Genomic DNA, 24,329 nt, shown 5'->3' on the forward strand with positions numbered 1-24,329 from the left:
CAGAAGATTGAAACTTTGAGCACGGATCACAACAATCAGCTTCAGAAAACGTTGGCTTTTGAAGATCAAAGAGAAGAAGAATCCCATTCGAAACCCAAGATCAAGACACGTGTTATAAAGACTAAGACCTGGAAAAGGGATGCGCATCAAACCAGAAGTAAAGCCAGGTCAAATGAATTAATACAGGCACGGGAGGAGCCAATGAGACCTGCGCAGGTCGTTGCCCATGCCTATGAAAGAGACCCTAAGTATTATGGTGAAGCTATAAAAAGCTCGAAATGCGAAGGGTGAAAGATAGCAATGACTGAAGAATTAAGGGCACCTTCGTGCCAAGGTGCGAGAATTTTCGGTATACCCAAGACCAAACCTTTGCACTCGAGCTTTCCATACGAGATAATGTTTCTTGAAAGCTCGGAAGCCAGGTACACCTCGGTAAGTGTTTTTTTTACGACCTTGAGTCATACCCATCAAAACCACATTTCCGACTCGAGTGAGTCGGAGTGGTTTTGGATTTTTCGGTAGAGATTTTTCATTTACGAGATGTCTGCTAGACCCGCTATCTAGTATCCAGGCATCTGAACACAAGCTTTCAGCAGTATCGTTTGAGCTATCAAAATCGTTGCGGTTTCCTCTGGCCTCTTGAATCACCAAAACTATACTTTTGGTTGATTTTCTGTGTCGGTCATTATTTCGAAATTCTCGTTTGGATTGCAGCCGGATTTCACGTGTCCGACTTTACCGCAATTGTTGCACGTACGGGTCTCCTTGCGCACCATCTTATCTTCAATGTTAGCCAACACCTCTTTACTAAAAGCTCGGCCCGATCGAGATTCGACCTCGTTTGGTTGGGCGAAATGAGCCAATTCCATAACTTGAACAAAAAAATTGGTTCTCTGGGTTGAGTACTTAGCCATTAAGATGGGAGCCAAATCAGGGTAGGCGTATCCGACAATATTGTCGAGTACTTGTTGCTATACACCCCCTGCTGCATCGCTCACAGCCACCAAGTATAAAAAGTGCCCAGGCCAAGACCGCCTTGTCTCTTTTTGTTAGTAAGGAGTTTAATAACTTGAGCAGCACTTATTGTTGTCTTGAAGTGTCATGCATCGTCTGCATCACGTATTGTAGAGTTGGTAAAACGTGCCACCATGAATCCACTTGTTTGCTGTAATATCTTTCGGCAGTGCCCGTAAGATATTGTCCAAAAATGTCGGTTTCGACACTTCCAGTCCAAAGAAATCCACACGATTCATGGGCCATGTCAACCTGTCTCCAAAACGTCTTTCCCCAATCAAAAAAAACTGATCCCAAACCAGCATATACTTCGGACCTAATCGAATTTTGGAATAGCCAACTTTCGTTGTGGTCCTGTAATTTACCCGGGGTGGTGTTCGTTGAATCGGCACTGGAGGGCTTTGAGGTTGATACGGAGGAAATTGCACGGGGCTTTGAGGGATTTTTTGTTCCCTTTGTGCCACCGTAGCTCGTGCCCTTGGATAATACCGATTTTGGTCACCCGAAATTTCATTTAGACCCCTCATCAAGGAATCGTCCAAGACATCGCGGTGTAGTCGACCAGCGAAATCCGCACCTAGCATGGATGTAAACATCCCACTTTCAACCGCACTTCTTAATATTTCATCCTCGGCCAACCTGGATTGAGAAGCCTCTATCTTCTTCATCCGTTCATCTATCCTAGTAAGCATATCCATCATCGTGGATGGCGCCTCAGTTTCCGTACCCCTTTCAGAGGTATGACGCGGTATGATTCTTGCCGATTCCGACCTAGCCCTTTCGTGACTAGAATTTGTCGGAAGCTCGACATCACTTGCAGGTGAGTTGGTAGTTGGGCTCATGACCTGTTAAATTAGTGTAGAAAGGAAGCTTATGGACGAAGTAGTAATTGGGAAACTAATATGTATTATCCTAATCCTACTTGTGCATCACTAATAAGCATTTCCTAAAATTACCTTATAGGAGTTAATTAGTATCTGACACGTTATAGAGCATGCGTCAGTGTAACCAAGGTGAGTAATGAGCCCTTTATTTGCACTCGCTGTACTTTTTTTGTGTGTCTCTTGAAAAGTCGCATTACGCACCTTCTCTGCGCGTAACTTGAAATGTCGCCATATGTACCTTCTTTGTGCATAATTCAACAGTTGCTTGATGCATCTTCAATAGCGTATGTCCGTTTAAGCCCACACGTCCAGCTAATAACGCCGTTGCGTGGTGTAGTGGTGTAACGGGGCACTTGACTTATATCGCTTCAGTACAAGTCCACTTCGCACTGCCTCAGTGCGAGTGGTACCTCACGTAACTTCACGTACACTAGTACGTCCAGAGGAAGTCTTCTCTTTTAAAACGCTTGCTTAAAAGAGGATTAAATGAAAACTGTTTTAATATAATTAAGTTCTTCTTGTCTATTTACTTAATACTAACTTGAGCTAATACAAAACATGTACTCAGAGTCTTATCTGACTTTCTCTTTGCGCGCGTCCAGCGCTGACTGGACCGCAGAGAAAGTAGATATAATGGTCTATATCTACCAATAGATAAGCTTTTAGAATATTACTATGTAAAGTAATATTCTCCAATCTCCTTTTAGATAATATGTTAACAACCTTTAAGTGTTTATTTCAAGAAGCATGAAGCGTATTTTCTTTTAAATTTATTTAACATTGATAGAAAGCACTGCGTCCAATCTTTGCCAAGAATATTACTATGAAACAGTACAAAAATTAAGCCACTGAAAATTGTAATTCTTCGATGCGCGCGAGTTTTGCGAAAGCCTCTTTGCTGGCGTAATGAAAATCTTGCTGATAAGTATATCAGAGCTGCACGGCTTACTGATGTCACATGGCCTGTTGAAAAACCTTTAAAGTACTTGCATTCGTAAGAAATTCCGTTTATTGATTTGGTTATTGAAGCTAACAACCAGCAATGTGTGCAAAAATGAATATACAAGCGACGGCCGCGCAGCCTTGAGTTCTACCGCACTACCTAGCACTTATAGCGTCACGCCTGGCGCGGACATTCCTGTCTTGCCCCCAGGACCATTAGCCGCACGTGAAGAGGGAAGGTTGTGGGTCTGTTCCATCTCAACTTGCTGCTGAAGTGTAAAGCGCGGTTCAGCCAAAAGAGGAACCGAGTCCTGGCGATTACGCAATTGCGGTGGACCACCAGTCACCGAGTCGCTTCGCATCTTGGACGAGGCGGACGGAATGACAGCGGGGGCTGCGGAGATGGCCGACTCTTTGCGTATCGCCATACTAGCCGCTTTTTGCGCACGTTCTTCCGCCGTTGCGCTGCCTCCAGCGCCATTATTGCCATTCGTATTCGCATAATTGCTAGTATTAGATCGTGGGGCCTCGAAAAATACGTCGCTTGGGCGGTCAAACTCTTCCGGATCATCGTGCGTTCGTGTACGCACGTAGAATGTTATCACAAGCAACGCAAGGATGACGACCGCAGCCACAACGACTGGAACAATCCAGCTTGACGATGACGATGACGAAGAGCTAGTGCCAGCGTTCGCTGAGCCACTGGGATTGATTGGTTTTGCCGTGTCAGGAGCTGGCGGAGTCAAAGTTGAGTCCACAGCAGCAGACGCTGTTGGGTCTTGTAAGTCAGAACTTACACTTTCTAATGGGGCCGTTGGTGTCTCAATCGCAGAATCTGCCGGAGGCGGTGGTGTCGGAGGCGGCGTTGGAGGCGGCGTTGGTGGTGTCGGAGTCGATTCCGCCGCTGTAATTGGCGTGTCTCTCGTTGTAGTCCTCGTAGTCGGAGTAACAAGTGTTGGCGTCGTAGAATTCGTCAGTGCAGTCGTAGTCGTCAATGTTGGCGTAGTAGTTGTAGATGTAGATGTCTCCAAGGGGGTCGTCAAAGTGTCCGACGTGGAAGGAGTGCCAGCTGAAGACATGTCCGTCGGCGTTGTCACCAGATCCGTCTCAAATGGGGAGGGGTCGTCATTGATGCCACTATTTCTTGTTTGCGCCGAGATGAGCGCCAAGGTGCAAAGCGCCAGAAGCAGCAAGGTGAACTTTCTAGCAGCCATATTCGTGTACGATTGCTACTTAGTCTCTGCCAAACCTTTCAAATGTAGCGGCAGGCCTGGTCAATACTCCCAGAGAGCGGAGTGAGATCAAGCGAGAAGCGTGCTAGAGCCTAGTCCAGTCAGAAAGTCTTTCGCCGCGAATGAACAGCTAATGCGGGAGACTGAGAGAGTCGGTCAAGCAAAACTTGCTGTACCGGTACCCATTTTTCCAGATGGCACTTTGCGATCGACGAGGATAACATTTTAGGAAAAGGACAAAAAGAACCGATTCTAATAAAATTCCGAGTTCTAAAAATTAAGGGGTATAGGTGCTTGCCGTTTAAGCGCTCGTAGATACTCGATGGGTTTGCCTAGGCAGCACAACCTCAAACGCAACCTTAAAAGCAAAAATGCAGATAATTAATTATCCAGTCCCAGGCGATAAGAACCATTTCCGTATTACATTACGTTGAATAGCCGCGCTCTGACATTTTCTGGTATGAAAGAACTGGTCGATTTTGATATAAAAGAACATATCGTTCAGAAATGTAGCTGGAAACGTCTAACCTGAAGTTTATTGAGATATAACAAGAAAAAAGCTTCTGCTTCTATATAAAATCAGTCGTTTGGCCGATGGCTTATGTATCGCCGGGAAGTGTATCTGACAATTCACAGGTTGAACCTATACTAAAATGAATGTGCTCTCTCTTGCCCTTGTTGCTACAGTGATGTCACTTCAGCGCAAGTTTACACAGCAAAACAATGCTTTACATGTTAATTTCGACGAATTTCGCGAGCTTTTGAAGAAAGGTATTTTAGCAAAATTCATCGCTGTAGAAAGCGTGTTTATTACTTTATCACGCATAAGAATTATTGACGAGTTTCGTTGTGGGGCTGAGATCGATTGAAATTGCGTTTTAGGCATATGTCGTACCCTCTGCGAAAAATTACAAAAAATCAAATGCCACGGCTTCGTTAGAGGTATTGATTGATCTCCAATATGATCCGCATTATAATCCTATACCACTGGCCTTCGACCACTTTGTCGAATTCCTAAAAAAATACTCCTACCGCATTATAAACAGTGACAGGTCTCCGGCATTTAAATGAATAGTTTATAGGAGTTTGACGTCGACTGAGACTAACTGGGCTTTCTATCTGATTCATGCTAGACGATCTAGATTGTGTATGCCGTTGCAGCAAAAATGCAACGGCAGAGAGACTTTCACTTATACAAAGCTACTTTGAAATCCGAGGGTGCCAGGGTGCCCGGACCATAAATCTTACGCTTGGCTGCACGGTCGGAGATGTAATACCAGGAACCTAATTTAAAAAATAATGACAAGATATCATCACGAGCTCTTCGGCAAATTAAAAGAACGTAGAACTCTGTCACAGCATCGCCTTTTCACATAAAAATTAATACCCAGATAGTAGAAAAGTAGCAAAAGGGTTTGCTCCTGACCTACAAAATTTAAAATCTTCGCATCTAGAAAAACTTCCTGCTCAGCAGCGATGTGTAATTTATAGCCAATGTACTTAAGCAAAAATTCCTGGATCCTTTTTTTAGACTCGGAGACGTCCGACCAAAGAAAATGACGTTTGTGCAAGTTCAGCATAAGCCGGACGGAAACTGAATTTGCATCTAACTTTATCAGTACGTTATTGTGAGTGCAGACAAAAGCCAGAATGACCTGTCCGCACCATCCCATCCATACTAGTCGGCTGTGTATTTAAGCTTGAATCGATAAAGTTGTGGAATACCAACTCGCATGATAGACACATTATCCATCGTATAAGAAAGGGTGCGACTATTGCCACAAACGTTTTGACTCTTGCCACAGACACAACACCTCTCATTGGGTAATCGGTGACACATCGTGTTTTGTTATCCCTAAATTTTAAAATAATAATACCCTTCCCATTTCCTACATGCACTTAGATTCTTGAATCGTCAATGAAAAACTCATCTCACCGTGCAAATTACTTTCCTTGCAAACATCACACAAACGAAAATACTCAATAGCCTCGAAAAATTGCGAGCAAAGAGCGAAACGATGTCTGACTTAAATTGATTAAGTAATAATTTGCAATATTCTTTATCACCGGTGTGGAAATATTGGAACTATTTAAGTCAAAATTAATAAAGATAATAATTTTGTACTTCTTGATTTGTTTCCTCTGATAGGAAATAATACTTATGTATCGGGAAACCCCGTTACATCACCCTCCCCAAACCCCCACTGTAGTTACTGATATAGTGTGACAGGAAGTACTTTTGTCTTTCCCTTTAATTTTGCACTATTGGTTACAATCAAAACACAATTTAATTTTCATTAATTGATTTGGACCAAAATCAATTAGGCGACGAATAAGTCTGTGCACGTGCTCCGTGGGGCCGCAAAGCTGGCAGCTGCACGAATCAGTGCAGCTGTTGATAAAGCAAATGTTTAAATAGACACTAATGCGTCTACTGCGGAAAAAAACGTCACCTCCTCCTACTCAGGTGTGTGGAACATGTCATCTGTTGATGACATTGCAGGTGACGGTGACAAGTCACCTGCTCCACCAATCGTAGGTGTCGCCCGACTCAGTGTCTGATGTAAAGGCTGCCGGATCACCCGAGGCCGAGTCCGTTAAACCTTTGGGTTCTAACGTGACGACCAGAGAGGTGATGACGAAGTTGCTCGACTCGTCGAACCTCTTTGGTGGGGAGTCATCATCAGATGACTCCGTGGGCGATGACCACTCTGTTGACGTTAGTATGCGTCACCAGGAAGCAAGTGGTCGCGAAGGGAAGAGTGCTGCTGGTAACGCTAGTTTGTATCACCTGTATATAAGTTATTTTAGGGATCGCTCCCAGGGCCAAGTTAACGTTAACATTAACATGAGCCAACAGAAGAGGGACCGCAATACGTTGCGGTTCGCATCCTGAAAAGAGGCCTTGGTTACCCTCTAAGAGAAACCTCATTCGTTGGTCTGGTATGACCAACGATCAATATCATATTCCGTTCTTCGACTCATCCAGGGTTTACAAGCCTGGTGAGGATGAAACGGAATTCTTTATCGATTCCTTTTACCGGCATCGGTGGTACACTTGCAAACTGGCAAAGGATGTCAAACCTTTGTTCCAAGCTTGGACAGCCTTTGCACAGAATGTACAAAGCATAAGCCGTAAGGTCCGGCTTGGTAATCTAAACGCTTTCCGTGAACGGATCGAGAAACGGACTGAAGTCGGTGCGCGCTATAAATTGCACCGTTTGTATAGAGATGCAAGGATTCCTTGCCTCTTGTGGGTGGACTCATGCCCATGCTTATTCAAGTGTGCAGATCATGGTTCTAACGAGGAATTTTCCTCAAAGATCCTCATTGGAGGACGCCCATCTCTTACGAGATACGTCAAGGGATTGAGAACCTCTAATCCTTTTAGGAGCACGGGAAGCGCTCGTTCTCTGATGGACCTTCTGCCGAGGAGGATGGGTCACCTCGTACTGCAAGACGAGACCCGGAATTTCAAACATCAGTTGAGAACGAGGTTCCCAACCATCGTGCGAGGGTGAATACCCTCGTCAGCGAATGAGATAACTCGTTCGAATCCCCTTTGCCTAACGGTGGATTGAGAACCTTTTAACAAGAAAACGCTTTTCACCACTTGAAACCGTCAAGGGATGCGGCAGGGGAGGAAAGATTGGATTCGCCTCGTTTGACAAACCTGAACCAGCATCGTGATTTGGATCACACCCTTTTTTTAGGGAGGATTGATCACGAGCGATCCCGTCGCCGCGACTTAGCGGTGACGGTTGATAATATGTTCGTGACCTGTTGAGAAATTGTGTGCAGGTTGCGAATGATCAACTGGCGAATAAAAGGACTCATCAGTCCCTTCCAAACGAGCTGGTGACAGCTCGACAGAAGATCTCCTTGGAGGAAAGAGTGGATCGTCTTGTTCAAGAGAATCAGACTCTGTTCCGAGGCAATACGTCTTTAGATCGTAATCATCAGGCTTTGGCGGTTGCGCTAGATCGTTCCGGTGTAATCCGGATTCGGAAAAAGCCTCGTGCTGATGGTACGGGCAGAGACGCTAAGCACAAAACGTAGGATGCGTTCGCATTCTACGACGCAGCTCGATCGCATTGCCTTGGCGATGTAGTACACGAAACGGGCCGTATACCTGGCCAGTATTTATTCTTGCCTACATTCGTCACTTCATGTTTTAGAAGGTTTACCGTAGACAGTAGGACTAGGTCATTAACATTAAATGATAGTATGTTTTCTCTTCCATTTTCTCAGAGTTCCGATTCTGTTGGTCGACCTAATCAGCGACGGAATCCTGTACGAAACGGACCACTGCTTCTCTAGCCAACAGAAAATCACATGCCGACTCAGTTTTATTTTTGGTTTCAGTGCGACCGGTTCGCACTGCTGAGATATCAATCTCTTCATTATCAAGAGTATTATCGTTCTCATTATTAGTATTGTTTTTGATGCTGATTCTTTCAGCATCGTTATCTGAGTCAGTTATAGTATTATTGGTATTATTGAGTTCGTCCACATCAATATTCATTAAATCAACATTGTTAAACCTTCGCATTGACATAAGCGTGATGAGCTAGAGCTAGAAGGTTCTTTGCTCATGCGAGTCCCTCCCCCCTTCAATAAGAGTCACTCTCAAACAAGGTGGATATACGTGTGTGGCATAAGACAGTCACGAGAAATAGTGTATGCTTTGTAGAAGCACGCTCTGAATTGTTTATGGCAAATTGTACCATCGGCAAGTACTCGCTGTAACTCTTACAAGAGTGGAATTTTTAGCGAAGTATCTTTTCGAGAATACGGTTTACCCGCTCCGTCTGACCATCTGTTTTAAGATGATCAGAAATTGACATTTTCAACTGTGTTTCAAGTAATTTGAACACAGTTTGCAAAATTCTGCCGTGAATCTAGCGTCTCGGTCTATGAACAGCTCGAAGGGTAACCCATGGAGTCAAAATATCGTGTCGACAAAGACATGAGCACAGTATTTGGCTGTGATTGACTCCGGTACAGCAGCAAGATGATCATTTTGCTAAAAAGATCACCAAAACAAGAAAATTATTGTTCTGATGCTCGTCGTCGGGTGATCCGAAGACGAAGTCCATGGCTACAGACTGCCAACACTTTGCCGAAGAGGCAGAGGTTGTAACGGAGCACGGGATGGCGAGATGGTTGTCTTGCTTCGCGAAGTATAACTTCCCCATGGAGTCTAAACCAGGACGACTTAATGTCGTCGCTGATGCCCTTCCGCGCCTGCCCGATTTTGAGCCGGCTGCGCAAATCAACAGTGAGAAAAATGCCACTGTTCCAACAAAAAGTGTTCCGTCGTCAACATTACTCGACGACCGTTAGAAGATCCTATTAAGAAGATAAGGCTCTTAAAATAGTTGATTAATTACCTTAGAAAGCCATCCCAACAATCCTTAAAAGGATTGTCGAAATTGTATCGATCACGAACAGATCGATACACAACACGCAATCGTAAACTGTATTACACAGCCATTGCTGGCGACACACCTCATTTTGGCATCCCCACTCATAACGATTTGCGGCTACATATCGTGTATGAGTGCCACAATGCACCAATAAGTGGTCATCGTAGACGTGAGAAGACCTATTTTGCGATAAGTCGCGACTTCTACTCGCCACGCCAGTACAATTTCGTCCGCAAGTACATACATGCTTGCAAAGTTTGTCAACAGGTGAAGCCCAGTGCTGTATTCTTTACGAAAGGTGTGGGCTGTTTACGGCTGTGCATAAAGACGCATGGTCCTTATAAACGATGAACGGTCTATCTTCCAAGAGATGGACCCTAAACTTTGCCCGTGCGTATTTCATGGCAAGGTGTTCCTTGTCATGCACTGGATAGTTGCGTTTGGCTGGTTGAAGCTGACGTGACTGAAAACAGACGGCGCGCGCTCTGCGCCGTCTATGTCATATTGCATTAAAACACAGCCGAATGCGAAATCGCTGGCGTCACAGACCACATGAAAATGTCGCTCCTTGTCAGCAATCGCCAGGATTGTCGATTGCATCAAACTTTGCTTGATACCCTCGAAGATACGCTGACAATCTCCGTTCCATGACCACTTCTCATTTTCTTCAACAAAGACGATAGATGCACTATCATTTTGGCGTAATTTCTTGAGTACTTGTGCAGGTACGTTGCTAAGCCGAGGAGATTTTCAAGCCCATTTACATCGACTGGCACAGGCCAATCTCTGACCGCCTTGTTTTTTCTGGTACCGGGTTTATACCGTGTTTGCCCACGATGCACCCAAGAAGTAATATTCCGCTTGTAGCGAATATACACCTTGTGCTTTCGCATAAGGTTAAGAACCATTCAGATTTTGGTACGATGAACTTCAACGTCGACTTCCCGTTCATGGCTCTGCTAAGAACGAAGACGTAATCAAAATAGCTCGGTGAAAAATTCCGCACCGATATCAACAGATTGATTACACATTTGATAAATGTCACAGGAGCATTACTTAGTCCCTGTGGCATGGCTAGCCACTCCCATAGCATACCGGTTGGAGTGCTTACTGCTGTGAACGGAAAATCTTGTTCACGCATAATAATCTATCAGAATCCATCCATCAGATCCATTGACGAAAAGATAGTGTTCTTTAGCATACCGTCAATGGTTACGTCTTTTCGTAATATTGACGTTTGAGCCGGTACCGTTGCAGCGTTTTATTTAATGAATGCATGCACAATCCGCCATTCTCCTGTTGCTTTACGCACACAGAAGGTCGGAGATCTACGTGAGGAAAATGATTTCATCACATGGCCCGCTGCTAAGCTTCGGCAAAAAAAATGTCGATCGCTTTTACTTGTTCACGAGGCAATGGCCATTGCCTCATGACACAGTACTTCGAACATGGGATTATGTCGATTTCGTGTCGAGTGCCTATATCCTCAGGCAACTCGCACGGTATTGATAGAGAGAAGACGTCTTCAAATCCTTATATAGCGGGTTTGTCTTCAAAGACTCCCAGGATTGGAACGTAAGTGTTCAATCCGAGTCTTCTCATCGATGATACTTTCATCCATTCTTCGAAAATACTATTGCTGACTGAATATCGGCCATGTAGTTGTCATCTGTGACAGGCACGCAGATCTGCTTGACTTTACCACTTCTCAGATCACGCAAGAACCGTTTCGGTTCTAGCGTTGGCAATTGAGTTATCTCCGAAGTTAACTTCGGAGGCGCTAATAGATCAAATGTATACTCGCCTACACTTGATCCATTGTTTATTAAGACATTTATTGTCTCAGTTCCTCTTAAGAACTTATTTCCAAAGGTACTTGGGAACATTTGACCACAGGATTCCGGAGACTTTTTCCCACAGATTTTATTTAGGAAGTATCATCCCCAACTGCTACTAGCTGTGGTTGCGCGACCACAACGAGATCGTCTACGATCAACTCTCCAGTCAATCTAGGACTTTTGCACTGTCTCGTATCGACGAACGTTTTAATTTTTCTTGGATGTTGCTATTCAAGCAAGCATCCTTGTTTCGTACCACCCATTTTTTTCGCGTGGTCGAACTTCGACGCTGTCTGTGCTTGTGCACAGCCGTCAAGATCTAACTCCACCATGTGTTGCGTATTCACACTGAGGTCTTGTACACTCATTCTAACGACCGAACCACAAGTGAGGTCGCCGCACTAACACATAGGACATCCAGACGCTTGTGGACGCTCTAAGATGTTCATCAATTGGCCATCTGATGAACAAGAGACAGGCATCGTCACGGCTTGATGCTGCTAATTTATACATGGCTCGTACTTTTTGAGCCATGGTATCCAAGGATAACATCAAACTTATAATCCAAATCTAGTACGATGAAATGACCATCGTACTGTTTACCCTTTAACGTAAGTTGGATACCAACTACGCGTTTCGTAACCGTTACAGATGCGTCTGTTGCTAGGCGCACTGTCATCCTCGATACAGGCATATCGCGCTCAATAAGTTTGCGTCTGCAATCTTCTAGCATTTGACGTCAAATAAAATTATATGACGCCCAACAATCAGCTAGAACTTAAGTGGCAACTTGATTGACAATTTTATTTTCAGGAGGCAGATACACACAATGTTTGTGCGTGAGGAGCAACTTTCGTCAAAATGCCTGTAAATTCTTTTGACGCTGCTGAATCAGTAGGGCGCTCCGCACCTACTGATTCTGACCGTTTTTTGACGATCCGCCTCGCCGTTGCGATTTTGCAATAGCGTCATATCCGCGTCCTCCGCTATTCGTAGCGAAAGGTGGGACTTTTCGCTCAGTGATTTTAGGCAATGCCCGTGAGGCACTAAACTCATATGCGTAGTGGCCCATTTTTTGACAGCAATTACATTTCTGTAACCGTTTGTAACTTGAAAAACAAAGTTTCCCGCTCTTTATATACGGAAGATTCCTGGGTTCTGGACCCCCGTTTTCTTGTATCTCGGTGGACATTAAGCATCAGAATGGACAAAAGTCTGTTTAATACCTAAGTCCTCCTGTTCCGCTATTGAGATCGCTTGGCCTAGCCTAGTGGGTATTAACAGGGCCGTCTGCAAGACCTTTATTAAGCACAGTTGTCTGCTTTGTTCATCTATTGCATTTCTCACGATACAACTGACCAGGTATCGTTTATGTTGGGCATAAGTTTGAATGTCACGCTTGCCCTGCTTTAACTCCAGGAGTTCACCTCGAGCCTTGAATTCGGTACGTGGCGGCTCACATGTTTGTCTGAGCCGGGTCTTAAAGAATTCTTACGACCCAAGGACTAATGAGCCGTAAAGCTTGAGCCCCAAGGCCCAAGATTTGGCACGTCCGGCTAAGTTGAACATGCCAAAATTTCACTCTCGTCGCATCATCACTGATACAACGAGCTTCTATGGCGTCGTCTAACTCGACGAACCATCTTAAAAGGAAGCCGCGTTCGACCGCCTTAACTTAGAGATTTCGATCTTTAAGCTTTCGGGTCGACGCGGAAGCGTCGGCGCATTAGCAGCATATACATGCTGCTGTCTCAACAGTTCCGATTGTTGAGCACCGTTTTCTATTAACACCTCCGCGTGTTGAGAGCTTTGCTTGTGTAGCAAGGCTACATTCTCTCGGGCAGCGCCGAGTTCATGTTGAATGAACTCGGCTATGCCGCATGCTGTTCATTTCTTCCCAGAGTGTACCGCATGGTGCCAACGGCTGGCCCGCCTGTGACCGAACTCACTGTGATGGCCTTCTTGAGGAGCTGGAAAGCTTCCACTTTCTTCATCCAACATGTCCATGTTAGACAGAACGTGCGTAGGTCGTTGAACGGACTACGAAGTGCTACCTGGGCACCTTTCACTTGTACTGATAAGCACTGGTTATCCTTACACTGATTACAGTATAGATGAGGTGCCTCGATACTTCACGTACACAAGGGTACAGAGGAAGGTTTCTAAGTAGCTAAGGTGTAACGGGGTGTATCTTTACATGAAATTAACACTAAGAGGATGTTAATTAATACATTATCTAAAAGGTAGATAATATTTGGAGCATATAACTTTATCTGGTAATATTATAAAAGCTTATATATTGGTATATAGACCATTAAATCTACTTTCTCCGCGGTCCAGTCAGCGATGGACGAGCGCAAAGAGAGAGAGAGAGACAGATAAGAATTCATTCCATGTTTTGTATTACTTTTTAATTAAATTAGTATTAAATAGATAGAAATAGATAGAAACAGATAAACTTAATAATACATAATACAGTTTACTTTTAACCCTCTTTGAAGCAATTGTTTAACATAGTCTTCCTCTGCACGTGCTAGTTGACGTGAGGCATTACTCGCACCGAGGCAGTGCGACGTGGACTTGCACTGAAGCAGTATAAGTCGGCAGTGCCACATTGCATAAGAGTCTTTAGCTACCACAGACAATTCAAAAGATTATAATTAGGGAAAAGTAAAACAGTATTAATATAGTTAGTTTCCTACATAAAGATCTGTTATCTACTACTGAACTTACCATATAAATAACTACCTAAGTATGGCGCCTCTTTGCGCACCGCACAATCGTGTCTTGCAGCATCGACGGAGGGGAGCGCTAGACGAGTGCGTTGCATAAAAGGGTAGGAAATACCATTCAGGGACAATACTTCGCACTGCCGACTTGTACTTTTTCAGTACAAGTTCACTTCGCACTGCCTCAGTGCGAGTGGTGCCTCACGTCCTTTCACGTACACTAGTACGTGCAGAGCATATAACCGATTTATTTTTACTATATTTTAAATAAATATCTAATTGATTAGAATCTATTTTATAACTTCTTATACTACTCAACAACAATTAAATAGAGGAGTTATGAATCATATATAATTATTTTTTACTCTTCTTACCCTCTTTTTGCAATGTTTTTTCGTTTTGTAACAATAAACCTTTACCCTTATAAGGTTCGGGTTTTTTTGCCGGCAATTTCTAAATTTTCTTGAAAACAAAATTTGGGTATTTCAATATCCAAAATATTACTTTCGCAATCGGCTGTGCGTTAATGCAATACGATACAGACGGCGCGGAGCGCGTGTCTGTAACTAATCGCGTCAGCTGCAACCAGCTGAACGCTTGTTCCCTTAAGATCGCTTTGATCTTTTCCAGACACCGTCTTTTCTCACGATGCACCTAAGATGTGGTATTTCGCTTGCAGCGAATATCGCGCAATCGAATCAGCGTCGAATTTTGACTCTAGAAACCCCGCGTCCCGCGGTCTTCGTTGGAAAACTCATAACCCAATTCCACCGAGAGCGAGGACGCTTGAGATGAAGCATCGCTGGGATCAGAGAATGACGGAGTCCGAGAAGCAGGGAAGCGGTTAAACCTGCTTCTCTTGCGTGCAGTGAGGTAGTTGTGGTGGGCGCGCAAGCGACCTCACCCAACACACTAAGAACTCTGGTGAAGTGACGTCACGGGAGCGGTAATCCGTCTCCTTCGAACGAGGTGTTCGAGGCCGTCAAAGACGAAATTGCGGAGGCATCCTCAGTTGAGGCAGTTGTCGACATGCCACTTTTGACGCACGGGAAATTGATTTTTTCAGCAACTACTGCGAGTTGGCCGTACTACATGCCAAACATGTAGTCCAGACTTACTGACTTCCAACAGTTGGTTGAAATCGGTAGCGGCTTCAGTGGGGGTACAGTACCACCCATGATTTCTTTCACACGCGAACGGGCGAAATTAATTCGCTGCAATCGGCGCCTCATCCGTTAAGCGAGTTATCTATAGAAAGATACGCTCGCAATACATATTTGCGTTATCTACAGAGATGAAATTTTTGATTGGTAAAAATAGGTATTATATATTTAATGCAATTAATTATAAATCAGCCTGAACACTACTTTCTACTTAGTAAGGTCGCACGAAGAGCCGGATATCCGCTCCCGCGACGGCACTTTACTAGTACTTAGTGCGTTGTATGAGGATGCCAAGGCGCCCACCACAACTACCTCACTGCATGCAAGAGAAGACGGTATGACCGCTTCCTCGCTGTGCTAGGGTGTGTGTCTAAGCAGAGCGTGGCCGCATTAGGACGTGCCCGCCTACACTTGGTCGCACTTGAATTTTTCCCAAAGGCCCGCATCTCTGCGTGTATACGTGAGGATGAGCCTCAACATCGATTGGACTTATTTTCTCCACCTCTACGAACATCATCGAGAGGTGGCAGGGCATATGGCGCAGGGACTTGGTGAACAAGCCCTGGCCTGCGCAATTCTCCTGAGCAGCATGTTGCTCAGTTGAAGTAGTTAGAGGCATCCGTGGTCGGATAGCGGAGAGCCGCGTCCGATGCACAGAGCCATGCTGCGCCGGAGTCCGTTTCTGAGACTCAGGATAAGCTGAGGCATGAGCAGGCTTAGGCGAGGACTGCTGGTATGCTCTCTGCCAGGACGCATCAGCTTAAGCCCAGTCGGATGGGCCCCCCAAGTTCGATCGAGCGGCATGCACACGATTTTCACTGGCTGTTAACCGTGGAGCAATGCGGTGTCGCGTAGCTCATCGAGAACGACAGCCGAATGGTGCCGTACGCCAAGTCGCATCTGCGTAATAAGGCCTCAGAGTGGGCTTACTCGGCAGTTATGGCGGACGTTAAGGCGTTTCCTACATGGGCGATTTGAAGACAAAGATTCGCGCCCTGTACCAGCCGCCGAACAACGAAGTGCTGCTTGAGGCGCGCTTCTTTTGAGCGCGACAGGCGAAACGATCTCTGCAAGAGTATGTGCAAGAGATGCGCTGGCTGTCGGCGTCCATTACCGTAGGTCCGATTCCGGAGCACATTAAGTTGCCCACGTTTATGAACGGACTACGGCATGGCCCATCGCGACAAGCCCTTTTCAGAAAGGTGCCGTTGACGATGGAAGAGGCAATCCAAATTGCCTTAATGAGTAGCAATCCTGCAACAGTGCCTCGGCGACTGCTTGGTATAAGTGGTCGGCCGAGAGGTCAGATGCCACTCCCAAGGAGTTGGGCAATGCAGACATTGTCTGTTATAAATGCGGCAAGCGCGGCCGTATGATGGCTCGCTGCTATGCCAGGGTCCCTGCTGGGACGGAGACGCCCAGAGGACTCCCTACCCAAAGGCGATAGCAAGATCCAGCGTGCGAGACGCATGAGTTCTGCATCGACCACTGAGGGGTCAGGATATGCAGGAGCGCAGTAGGGGCGGGATGCCCTACTAAGGCGGACTCTGAAACTACCCGTAAGTTCAGAGTCGTGGAGCAAACGGGTAGCATAGTCCCTTAGGTCTCGAAATTTCGGACTTCAACCCTGCTAGTCTATAGCGCTCAAGTACGAGGCTATGACCAGGTGATGACCCTCCTAGTGGATTTGGGTGCATCACTAAATTTTGTAAAACTCGCCGCTGGAAGAAAGTGACCAACAATGTTTAAGTCGTTTCGCCAGGATGGCAAGCGATAAGAGGCAAACGTTCGTGTAGCGAACGGCGCGCTCTTTAAGTCTGAAGGAGTTCAGGTATAACTCGCCTCCAGCTTTAGTGACTGTCTTGTAACGAGAAGTTCACAGTGCTAGGTATGGAGAGTACGTATGACCTCATCCTAGGCATGCCATGGTTGGCAAAACACCAGCCATGGATAGGATGGCGTACACACCCAGTTACGAGCTTTGCGTAGGACACTGGAAAGACATTGCTCCTACGAGAGGCGTATGCAAATGATGTCGTGTCGAACACACTTAAGGGGGTGGCGGGATGTCAAACGCCACCAGATCCTACCCAGCTCATGGAGACTGGGGTAGTGAAAAGGACAATGACAAGAAGTCATGTGTCCCATAGTCCTATACGGAGCCGAGCGCCTGTGGCAGTAGACAGCAAGCTGACAGGAAGTTAGGCGTTGCATAAATCGGCCCAGTGCCTAGAGCCTGGTGCGGTTGGAACGGGTGCGTTAGTCAGAACGCAGCAGCACCCGCTTCCCAGTCAAAGGTCGTGGTAAACCGAGGAGCGAGTACCCGACAGATTAGGACGATTAAAGGCACGTCTTAATGAGTGATCTTTGGATTAGCTCCTATTGAAGGGACGGGCCTTCGAACGAGGTCTTCGAGGCCGTTAAAGACAAAATTGCGGAGGCATCCTCAGTTGAGGTGCTCCGGCAAGTCTTTGAATCTGCCGAGGAGATAGTAAATCTCCCGGAAATGTCGTGGGATCTGTTCTCGCCGAATTTAAGGAAGAAGAGATCCACGAAATAGTTACACCAGTTCCGGAAGAGAATTTGGTGGACTGTTGCTCATCGTCCACAATGGACGAGAGCGTCCTAGAAACAGACAAAAAAACGGTTCGCTGCTCAAGGCTGGATGCCTTGAGAGACAGTACGTTCTTTGAGGTTCTGTGGAAACATCGTGATGTGTTCCCAGAAGAAGTGCCGAGCCGCCTACCCGCAGATAGGGGCATCAAGTACGACATAGAACCTTAACCTGGCACCAAGTATTGTGTGACCAGGCAATGGCCGTTGCCAAAAGAACAAGTCGATTATATCGAGTAGTTCTTTGACAAGCGAGCCAAGACGGGACATGTGCATGAGAGCAAATCGCCTCACTGCAGCCTGAAATTTTTTGTGCGTAAAGCCACAGGTGGATGGCGCGTGGCTCATGCTTATAATAAGCTGGACACGGCGACCATACCGGCTCAAACGCCAATCCTGCGAAAAGATGTTTTGTTGGACTCCATGGTGAAGTCAACTATCTTTTCTGCATTGAATTTGAAGAGTGGCTACTATCAGGTACTCATGAGAGAGTCCGATGTAGCCAAAAAGGCAGTAAGCACCCCAAGCGGTATGCTTTGGGAGTGGCTTGTGATGCCCCAAGATTTGAAAAACGCACCAGCGACATTCAACCGAGTGGTGGCTCACGTGATGCGCACTCCACGAGAGCTTGCGTGGTACGCCAAAGCTCATAAGTACTGGGATGATCAGCACCGTGCCTAAGTGCCTCATTACTTTGACGATGTATTCGTGCATAGTACGACCGAGGACGGGCTGAGCGCAATAGAGTCGCACAAGCGTCATTTAGACGCTGTGTTGCAGACTTTAAAGGACGCCCAATTGTACGTCAGCTTGCAAAAGTGCGTCATAGGGGTCCCCGAGATACCTGTTGTGGGCTGCATCGTTGGAACACATGGTGTACGAGCAGACCCAGACAAGGTAAAATCGGTAAAGGAATGGCCAATCCCATGGCATGTGAAGGATTCGCGCCAATTCCTAGGGATCGCTAATTACTGGCATAAATATAGCAAGAATTATGCTAAGAAAACTAAAGCATCGTCTGACCTTCTTGAAAGGACGCATAATGGGTTTGTTTAAAAGAACAAAAATATGCGTTCACATCAGTGAAGCAATTTCTTGTAGAGGCACCGATCTTGGCATTTTTAGACGCGGATAATCCCTTAAGCGTCGTCTGCGATGCAAGTAATTTTGCAATCGGCAGCGCGCTCATGCAGAAGGATGACGATGGCGTTAACTGTGTCATCTCTTATCAGTCCCGGCTTTAAAAAGACGCGGAACTGAATTACCCCGTCCATGACAAAGAGATACTTTCAATTAAGTATGCGCTTGTCAAGTTTCGTGTGCACCTATTGGGCATCGAAATTTTTGTGGCTATACGAATCAGGCATCACTACGGACCGCAATAATTCAACCACACTTCTCGCCTAGAGTGGCAAGATGGCTCACATTCTTCTCTGAAATTAAATCAAAGCTGAATATAAGCCGGGTAAGTCGAATGTCTTGGCTGACGCTTTATCGCGCAGACCAGACTTCGAGGTTAGACACCAGGAAAGTGTGTCTAGTGCGAAAGCACAATTTCAGCCGTCGACGTTGGCAGCCATGAAGGCATGCCACGTGACGAGCTCATTGGCCTCTGAGATAAAAGAGAGCTACAGTCAGGACGACCATTGTCGCCTGCTGTTGGATCACTTCGGTGGACGAAAGGTATCCCTTCCGTCGCACCTGAAAGCTAAGTTAAATTGCTTTAGCTACAGCGATGGCCTGTTATGGCATCAGCTGTCACCTTGTGATCCCTTGAAAATCTATGTGCCTCATGACACAGATCTCAAGCTGACGACCCTTCACGAGCTCCATGTTGCGCCATCTAATGGGCATCTGGGCCGTGAAAAAAAATCGTACGAGTGTGAGAGGAATTTTGGTGGCCACACCTATATAGATGGGTGGCCAACTATATTCGCTCTTGCGAACAGTGTCAGCGCATTAAGCCTGCACCGTCCAGCAGTGCGTTACTGAACCCGCTATCAATTCCAACGGGTTTGTTTGGAGTCAGTAAGTCTTGGCTTCCTGTTTGGCATGCCGCCCGATCATAAGGGTCGGACAGGGCTAGCCGTCTTTGTAGACAGACTGAGAAAAATGGTGCATTAAGACCCATGTAAAACATCGACCACAGGCAAGGAGGCAGCTGTCTTGTTCCTGGATCATGCTACCCGACTACACGAAATGCCCCAGTCCATTGTATCGGATCGAGATCCATGTTTTAGGTCTGGTTTTGCTTGGCGACATGTGCTCGAGATGCTAGGTAGCAAGCTCCACATGTCAACCGCAGATCATCCCCAAACCGATGGCCAAACAGAACGTGCCAATCGGGTCGTGGCGGATGTCTTACGCACTATAGCAACTCCCAAAGAATGAAGCAAGCAATTGCCCTTTGTGGAGTTCGCTTTTAATAACAGTGTCCACGCCAGTACGGGAGAGATACCGTTTTAAATTAACGGACTGCGCCATTCTCGGACGCCAGTCTCGTTTTTGCGCAGCCCGAGTCTTTGTGGGGGAGGGCCCCTCACTATGCTCGGTGCGAAAGAGGGACATAGCTTCGTCAACATGATGGTGACCCGCGAGGGTATCATCTCAACGACAGAAATGTGCCCTAGCGACCCTGCCAGTTTAGCTGTCGCTAATAAATTTCGTCCTATTACCGACCTCCTGGCGGTGCCATAGGCGAGTTTGATGCTAAAAGCGTGAGCGAGGCTCAACGCTTTGTGGATAAGTGATTAATCATCACACGAAAAGTCCGTGACGCGATGGCAAGCGCACAGGACAAGCAAAAAGAATATGCGGACCGAAATGGTCGCAAATATAATGAATGTTTCAAAGTAGGGAGTAAGTACTATTAAGTACTGCTACCCTGCCTAAAAATGCAATTTCTGTTCTTCCTGGAGTTACTACGAAGTTGNACGTTGGCAGCCATGAAGGCATACCACGTGACGAGCTCATTGGCCTCTGAGATAAAAGAGAGCTACAGTCAGGACGACCACTGTCGCCTGCTGTTGGATCACTTCGGTGGACGAAAGGTATCCCTTCCGTCGCACCTGAAAGCTAAGTTAAATTGCTTTAGCTACAGCGATGGCCTGTTATGGCATCAGCTGTCACCTTGTGATCCCTTGAAAATCTATGTGCCTCATGACACAGATCTCAAGCTGACGACCCTTCACGAGCTCCATGTTGCGCCATCTAATGGGCATCTGGGCCGTGAAAAAAAATCGTACGAGTGTGAGAGGAATTTTGGTGGCCACACCTATATAGATGGGTGGCCAACTATATTCGCTCTTGCGAACAGTGTCAGCGCATTAAGCCTGCACCGTCCAGCAGTGCGTTACTGAACCCGCTATCAATTCCAACGGGTTTGTTTGGAGTCAGTAAGTCTTGGCTTCCTGTTTGGCATGCCGCCCGATCATAAGGGTCGGACAGGGCTAGCCGTCTTTGTAGACAGACTGAGAAAAATGGTGCATTAAGACCCATGTAAAACATCGACCACAGGCAAGGAGGCAGCTGTCTTGTTCCTGGATCATGCTACCCGACTACACGAAATGCCCCAGTCCATTGTATCGGATCGAGATCCATGTTTTAGGTCTGGTTTTGCTTGGCGACATGTGCTCGAGATGCTAGGTAGCAAGCTCCACATGTCAACCGCAGATCATCCCCAAACCGATGGCCAAACAGAACGTGCCAATCGGGTCGTGGCGGATGTCTTACGCACTATAGCAACTCCCAAAGAATGAAGCAAGCAATTGCCCTTTGTGGAGTTCGCTTTTAATAACAGTGTCCACGCCAGTACGGGAGAGATACCGTTTTAAATTAACGGACTGCGCCATTCTCGGACGCCAGTCTCGTTTTTGCGCAGCCCGAGTCTTTGTGGGGGAGGGCCCCTCACTATGCTCGGTGCGAAAGAGGGACATAGCTTCGTCAACATGATGGTGACCCGCGAGGGTATCATCTCAACGACAGAAATGTGCCCTAGCGACCCTGCCAGTTTAGCTGTCGCTAATAAATTTCGTCCTATTACCGACCTCCTGGCGGTGCCATAGGCGAGTTTGATGCTAAAAGCGTGAGCGAGGCTCAACGCTTTGTGGATAAGTGATTAATCATCACACGAAAAGTCCGTGACGCGATGGCAAGCGCACAGGACAAGCAAAAAGAATATGCGGACCGAAATGGTCGCAAATATAATGAATGTTTCAAAGTAGGGAGTAAGTACTATTAAGTACTGCTACCCTGCCTAAAAATGCAATTTCTGTTCTTCCTGGAGTTACTACGAAGTTGCTGCCGCGGTTCATTGGGCCCTTTGCGGTTCTAGAAGTGGTTTGAGACCTAAATTATAGTCTCGCCCTTCCCCCGTATATGAAGGCACACCCCGTATTTTACGTGAGTCGTCTGAAACGGTATATGGACCCAAATGTGGTCACATACCCCCATCCGTCTAAGGAGACCGATGGTGACGCCGACTGTGAGTTGATCGTTGTTCGGGTGAGGGAGACGTAGAAGGCGAAAAACTATCAATCGCCGACTCCTCCCACCACGAACAGGACTTGGAGAGCGAGATATACCACGCGAGAAACGCAGATTCCTCAGCATTATCTATTCAAAAAGGTCCAAGCGAGTCTCCAGGCGTTTTCATGACCCTGACGATCCTTCGCTCGGACATCCTGAAGGTCCGATGTCAGTCGCAAGACTTGACCTTCGAGATCCACAATACAACGTTCGGCAAGGCAGCCGCGATTAGGTAAGCGAGATCTCCATTCCTATCGGGAGCCGCCTGCACTCATGGATGCGGGTCGGAATCTACGCTCCTTGTTGGAAGGTTGCTTGCCCACCGCTCCGTGAGGCAAAGGTATCAGATCCTCGTTTAATGGAAAAATTACCCGAAGAGTTTAGACTCTTAGAAACCGATCGATACCCTACGTATTGACAAACCCGGCTTGGTGGCTGCCTATTAAAAGGAGCACCAGCTGAGGCCTCTTCGCTAGCCTCAAATGGTCTAGCAGAAGCAGCGTTGTGGAAAGAAACAGGGGGTAAAGTACCACCCATATTTTCTTTCACGCGCAAGCGGGCGGAATTAATTCGCTACGACCGCTGTTTCATCGCATCGGAATGTGAATGAAGGCGGCGCGGGAATTCCGCCTCTTATTGGTCGGTTATTTTATTTGAACGCAACACGACCGGGATCGGGAAAATATGCCAAAGCAATTTTCCCTGATCCTTCCATTATTTAAAGACGCCATAATATATATGACGTCTAGAAGAGCGCGCTCTAGGTGCGACGCTCTTGGCCACTTGAAGCGAGGCCATTTAGATGGAGGAGGCATCGGTATGATGCCACCCGTTCATAGCCACGTTCAAAATGACTGGCTTGTGACACGGACTGAGCACGTTCACGTGTCGTCGGCGGAGCTTTAGGCTCGGAATCCTTTATGTCAGAACCATTATGGATAATGGTCTGAGCATAAGGCGTTGTGGTTTTACTGAAAGGAGAAGCAGCTGCGCCTTTATGGGCAGCGCTCTCCTTAATGGTCGCTGCGCTATCCATCGCAGACGAAGAGACATCATTCGTAAATTTTGCTGTCTCTATGAGAGAAGTTTGGAGGGCAATAATGCGCCATCATCCTTGCTTGTTGTCCGCACCTCTACTATGAGCGACGGATCAACATCTTCGCTGTTAAAGTGGGATGAATTTCAAGCCCCGTTAATGCGACAACAGCAGTAGCTGTCGGCGTTTTGACTAAGGCATCGGACGCTGCCGGCGTGTTAACGCAGCGCATGCGCTTAATACGAGGTTGATTTGGCGTCTTCGCAGACGACATACAAACGTGGCCCCTTTTAAGAGGCATCTTTGGTGGCAAGCATAAATACACAGGTCGCTAAAGTGAGTGAGAGAACTAGCGGCGCGTTAAGCAGCTCGCAGTTCCTCCTTCTTCTTTGACGAATTTTTAAAATGAAAATTTGTTCTTTAAGGGGGGAATGGTGTAACGGGCTAAAATTGCCCTGAGTTTACGCAGTCCTCGTTAAGTACACTTGGTGTACTTAAGGAGACGGTCAATTACTTAAATATAGTAATTAGTCACTCGGTGTGGTTCACGTTGTGACCAACCTTTGTGTATGTGATGCACATAGGTGCATTCACGTTAGGAGGGATGGCGCCTAGCGTCATCCGTTACGCGAAGTATCTAGGACGATACGCTAGCAATACATATTAGCGTTATCGACAGCGATGACATTTTGATTGGTAAAAATAGGTATTTATATTTAAAGCGATTGAATATAAATCTGTCCGAAAACTACTTAGGTACGCACGAGGAGCCGGATTACCGGTCCCGTGAAGACACTTTGCTAGCGTATTTAGTGCGTTGGGTGAGGTCGCTAAGGCGCCCACCACAACTACCTCACCACACGCACGAGAAGACGGTCAAACCGCTTTTTCGCTGTGCTAGATTATGTGCTTAAGTAGAGCG

The 24,329-nt window shown here is 46.4% G+C and overlaps 2 protein-coding genes across 2 annotated transcripts; one reads left to right on the forward strand and one right to left on the reverse strand.

The window, feature by feature from the left end:
• Positions 1-3,007: 3,007 nt before the first annotated feature.
• CCR75_001237 (uncharacterized protein) lies at positions 3,008-4,054 on the reverse strand (the record flags this gene model as incomplete). Its single annotated transcript, XM_067959341.1, has 1 exon — positions 3,008-4,054. One exon carries the CDS (start codon positions 4,052-4,054, stop codon positions 3,008-3,010), a length of 1,047 nt encoding a protein of 348 aa, XP_067821621.1.
• Positions 4,055-4,725: 671 nt separating this feature from the next.
• On the forward strand, positions 4,726-4,941 carry CCR75_001236 (uncharacterized protein; the record flags this gene model as incomplete). The annotated part of the gene is made up of 1 exon (XM_067959340.1): positions 4,726-4,941. The coding sequence occupies one exon, from the start codon at positions 4,726-4,728 to the stop codon at positions 4,939-4,941; it is 216 nt and encodes a 71-aa protein (XP_067821622.1).
• Positions 4,942-24,329: the final 19,388 nt, after the last annotated feature.

The sequence above is a fragment of the Bremia lactucae genome, linkage group LG2, assembly GCF_004359215.1.
Source record: "Bremia lactucae strain SF5 linkage group LG2, whole genome shotgun sequence".
NCBI lineage: Eukaryota > Oomycota > Peronosporomycetes > Peronosporales > Peronosporaceae > Bremia > Bremia lactucae.